The sequence below is a fragment of the Octopus bimaculoides genome, chromosome 24 (assembly GCF_001194135.2).
Source record: "Octopus bimaculoides isolate UCB-OBI-ISO-001 chromosome 24, ASM119413v2, whole genome shotgun sequence".
In the NCBI taxonomy this organism is placed as follows: Eukaryota; Metazoa; Mollusca; class Cephalopoda; order Octopoda; family Octopodidae; genus Octopus; species Octopus bimaculoides.
The window spans coordinates 34,280,965-34,286,693 of NC_069004.1; the positions used below are offsets into that span (position 1 = coordinate 34,280,965).

Sequence of the window (5,729 nt, forward strand, 5' to 3'; positions counted from 1 at the left end):
TATATATATCCAAATTGAATGAGTGGAACAGACGAAATCCAGGCTACATATGCTTCCTAGCTAGCAGATCTTCTGGTATATTACTCAACGAGGTGTACTCAGCTAGATACTTCCTACACGTCCATGAATCTTTCAATTACAAATCAATAGTATATACGATTATGTGTGTGTGTGCATGCGTGCGCGTGGGTTTATATATGTATGTATAATGCCATTATTTGACCGAACAGATAACACAAGCAAGTTGTCAATGTACTGAAATACCGATTTGGTTCAACTCGGTGACGCTGTTCAACTCGAAATGGCAGAATCGTTACCGCGCCGGACAAAATTGTATAGCGACATTTCTTCCGGTTTTATGCTATTCTGTAAAATTCTACCGGGTTCGAGTCGCTCCGAGAAGGAAAAAATCAATAACAGCGAAAACACTACAGACGACTACCACTGCAAAAATAACATCTATGACGATGATAATCCATAAGATTTAAAGGGTAAAAAGCCCCTTGGGTCACGAATGACCATGGGATTGTACCTAGAAAGCTTACCCCCGAGACACAAGTACAGGCAGGGTTGTTTCTGGAAGACCCTCAGTTGCTCATGCATACCATGTCACCGATCTTACCCAAGGGAAAGGCAAAGGGGCCGATACAGCTTGACACCAGTGACGTCGCAACTCATTTCTACAGCTGAGTGAACCCACAGCCAAGTCCGGGAATTAAACTCACTACCTCATGATTGTGAGCCCGAAGCTCTAACCATTGAGCCATTCGCCTTCACATAAGATTAGGTTATTGAAATGACTTTACTTACCACCGATGTTATTCCGGAAGATTTTGAAGGAGATATTAAATTGGTTTTTGATGACACATTTTTTCCTTAATCTTGAACGCAGGTACTTCCAGTCCAGGCGTGAATTCTGCACCACGTGACCTGCAAATATCTGGGGAAAAGAAAAATAGTTATTAAATAACAAATAAAAGTTTACAAAGAATATGATTTATTTTACCTAAATAGAAGTAAAAACGAAACAAAATTATAGTCCAAAACATGTGCTTCACGTTTGAGAAGAGACTTTCTATACAGCAACTTAAGTGGCTAGAAATGGCAGCAAGATATCATCAGTCAGGTTTACATTATATAAGGGAGCAAGAAATTCTACACAAGCACTCCGCTATGAGTACATTGCATCCTGCAGCGGAAACCTCTGTAAGCTAGTGGATTTCGTAACATAATTTCTTGTTCCCTTGTCGTTCATTTAATTCCTTATTACTGCTCTGTACTTGACTAACTCTTCTATAACGTGCGTATATTGAATTTTAATTCCAGATTATTAGTATCGCTAGCCTAAGCGAAATATCAACACACACACACACACACACACACACACACACACACACACACACACACACACACACACACACACACACACACACACATATATTGTGTGGGGGTGTATAGTAAATGGAAGGAGATGGTTTATGCAGTACATGGTGTAGAATTTGTTCACATATTTATTTAAGCTGTGGATTTAGTCGTTACTCGATTTTCACGCTGTGCACACTTTCATTTAGATTGCAAGATCGCGGAAACTCGAGCGTCAAACTCCAGTTGCGCGGAGCCCCGCTTTTAACATGCGTATGCGTCTGGGCGCATGGGCGAGTGTGTGTGTGTGTTGTGGATGTTTTGATAACTGGTTTTTACGTTATTATTCCTACATTAATAATTCGATTGCGAAATATTTCTCGTTGAATTCATAAACAGCAAACAACCACCTGCAAGTAATTCGTTCAAATCATTTTTAAGGGCTGCCCACATCTGTCGATCTTACGATCTGTCTGTCTCGGAAAATAGATTTTTCCAGAACCTGGTTTCCATATATTGACAGATAAATGCAGATTAGTGTGCAAATATGACGTTACATAATTCAAACCAGCTGGTCTCCTTCTGTATTGCATAGTTATATTTAGTTATGAAGTGATATATGGATATATATACATACACGCACGCGTATTTATATTCAAATGAATATGTATGCAGGTATTGGAAATTTTAACGTGTAGCACACTCACACACATATATGTAATCATATATACAAGCGTATGTGTGTATGTGTATATGTTTGTGTGTTGGTGTAATCCTATACACATGTATATATAACCACATATACATACATTTGTGGGTGTATGTATTAGTTCAATGCAAATACCACAAATATCTGAGCTTTTAGACAATCAAGCAGAAATTTCACCAGGAATAGTTGAATCCTTCAAACATTGATGAAGATACATGTCCAAGTGTTTAGAATGTTCACTCACGATCGTGAGTTCGATTCCAGGACCAAGCAGTATGTTATACCCTTGTTTAAAACACTTCATTTCACGTTGCTCCAATTTCCTCATATCTGTATAAATAATCCTTCGACGGTCTGGCGTCTCGTCCAGGGACGGTATTATTATCCTGGTGACCAACACTTTGAGTCCTCGGACTCATGACAGTAATATACTGGAGAGTCAATTTACATTGCTTTTTTTCCCCCGACTGATATTCTAAAATCTTATGAGAAATATCCACAATCTCCGACCTGGTATTCCTTTAGAAGTGATTGTTCCGACTTCCATAGTCACAATTCAGAGTCTATTCCAGGTCATCCTTACCCATAACCTCCAATATCCCTCAACAGCAGTGGTTCTTAACGCTTTTCACCTATGACCTCTGGATTTCTATTTTCCTCTATTGGATCCCCATAACCATTCGATGATTAAAAACTCCCATTAAATTTTTATACTTAAAATTACATCAAGTTTTATATGAAAATTTTTTACAAATATCTTGTATACTGTACAAGCATAAGCTTTTTATTGCTCATAAATTTTAACAAAATCTTATATAGACCTTGAAGGTCATGTGGACCCCGGTTGAGAACCAAAGCTCTACAGAAAGAAGGGGTTGCGTTCTACAGATCGTATTATCTAGTATTGGTAGAATGCAGCAGGGCCCTGACGAAGGTTCTAGTAACTTCAATCGGAATGATACTTTACAAATTAATACGACACAAGAAAAAAAAAAATAGATAAACCTATTTTAAACTAAAATAAAGACATATGTAATAATATGTAAGGAATGCATAAGAAATAGTAATAAAATATTGATAATGTTTAATGCAAAAGAGAAAAGCTCGGATAAAACAATGGGAGAAAGAAAATGTCTTTCTTTGTTCGTGTTAGAAATTCGGCAGAGAAAGTGTAACGTGTGAGTGATGGTAGAGATGAGAGAGTGACGATAAAAGGGAGAATATTTGAATTGTAAAAAAATGTAGCTAAATGGATATGGCGCTGTGTGTTATTTCATTGAAGTTGGCGTTTAGGTGTATGTGCACGCAGGCGAGCGTTTTTGTGCTCGTTATACGTATGCATATATGGATGCATGTACATAAGTATTTATGCATTTATGTACATATATGCACACACACACGTATATATATTTGTGTGTGTAAGACTCTGGGAGACAGAAGCATCGAGGGGAAAGAAAAAAATGTGGTGTGACAGAGAGATATAAATAAAGACAGTTAAGAGAGATGTTACTTTAATGAACGACTTTGTGGATGTCATACAAAATTGTCAATGCAATTTTCGTTTGTTTCTGCCTCTTTTGTGTTTCGATCTTATTCGTTCATTCTTCGTGTGTGTGTGTATGCATGTGTGTGCATCTCTCTCTCTCTCTCTCTCTCTCTCTCTCTCTATATATATATATATATATATATATATGTGTATAGTGTGAGTGTATATGTTTATACATTTCTATTTGACTTCCATTTTTCACTGATCTTGTAAGGGTTAATATGACCGCTGAAATAGAAATTATTTGCGTCGTACACACGAACGCATAATTATAAACGTGCACATACACGCGCGCGTGCGCGTCTCTGTGTGTGGGGGTGTGAATGCAGTATGGGTGAATAGTTAAGAATTCCGATTGAAAACTACGAGGTCCAGGGTTCGATTTCTCAGCATAGTATTTTGAGCAAGTGTCATTTTTATAACCTCGAGTTACCTCATATTTTGTGAGAGAAAACGGATCGACGGAGACTGTATAGAATCCTGTTGGATAGATCATGTTGCATTCATTCTGCCTGAGAATTAAAGAAAGGGTGGACGCATATGGAATATTCAACCGCGCGCACACACACAGGTACAAATATGTAATTGTGTGTGTGTGTATGTATGCACACAAATGCACACATACATATATATATATATATATATGTAATCTTTCAGTCACTAGACTGCGGCCATGCTGGGGCACCACCTTCAATTTTAATCGAATGAGTCGGCCCCTAGTATTAATTTTATTAAAGCCTGGTACTTATTTTATTGGGTCTCTTATGTCGAACTGCTAATTGACGGAGTGGTAAACATACCGACACTGGTTGCCAACTGGTGGTGGTGATGGTGGGGAGAGGAACACAGTCAAACACACACGCACATATATTGAGTTTCGTTTATCCTGTTTGTTCTACTAAACATACACCACATGTAGAAGCATACCTACATGTATGTCCATGTGTACAGAACTATATTCAATACAGAGATAAGAAAAAAAAACTAAGTCTTGTGTATATAAAGAATAACAACAAAAACACAAAATAAAGCCCCACCCCCATCCAACACCACCACAAACCCACCCCCGAAAAGCAATAAATGCAAGAAGTCAGAAAGCCAAAACATTTGGAGCCAGGAGTTAATCTCAATAAGCCAAGGCTTCCATCTGCAATAAAATTTAATTGAAAGATCATCTTACATCAATAACTAAATGGATGACAAGATTTTGTTTTCATCCTATTTTCACAAAAAGTGGTCGATCTTCCTAAAATTACACTTAACAATATATTACTTCGTTCAGAGTTCGAAACTTACTGGGGCCGTTTTTGTCTCTCTCTTCCTCACGTTCTGAATTCAACTTTCGCCGAGGTCCACTTTGCCGTTTATCCTTTCGGAATCAATAAATTAAGTACCAGTTACGCACTGGGGTCGATGCAATCGACTTATTCCCTTCCCCAAGCTGCCCTTGTGGCAAAAATTTGAAATCATTGTTAGCACACCATATAAAATGTTTAACGGTATTTGTTCCGTCCTTCCGTTCTGAGTTCAAATTCCGCTGAGGTCTATTTTGCCCTTCATCCTTTCGGGGTCGATCTAATCGACCAGCTGAGAACACAGACTTTGTTGTCATCGGATACCGATCGATTATCTACCTAGCAATCAACCAGACCCCTCCCACAAAATTTCAGGCCTTGTGCCTATAGTAGAATGGATTATTATTATTGATGGGCTGAGTTCAAATATCTTTTCAAGGCCAATAAATCAAATACCAGTGAAACACTGGGGTCGATGTTATCGACTCATCCCTTGCCCCCAAATTACTGCCCTTGTGTCAAAAATTGAAACCATTATTATTATTATCACCTTTGCAAAGCTTCTAGCGCTGGAGATGTACTACAGTGTCAGCTGTTCACTACCAGTGAACTAAGGTAACACCCTTTATTTTTCGAGCACCTTCCGGAGTATTCGAGCAGTTCCAAGCATTGATGTTTTCTGCAAGTGCTCCACCCTTATTGCAGCCCCTATTTGTTCCACGTACTCCTCGAGATTTTTACTCACTATTCCCATGCTCGGACAATTATTGGTACTACTGCTACCTTTTTCATCGACCACAACTGCTTAACTTGCGAA

General features: G+C 38.4%; 1 protein-coding gene across 1 annotated transcript in view; it reads right to left on the reverse strand.

Annotated features, from left to right (window-relative positions):
- The window catches only part of LOC106882105 (fasciclin-1), a 73,669-nt gene that overhangs the window by 45,295 nt on the left and 22,645 nt on the right, over positions 1–5,729 (reverse strand). The window contains exon 4 of the mRNA XM_014932667.2: positions 811–940. Coding sequence (XP_014788153.1) covers positions 811–940 — 130 coding nt within the window. The remainder of the gene's footprint in view (positions 1–810; positions 941–5,729) is intronic.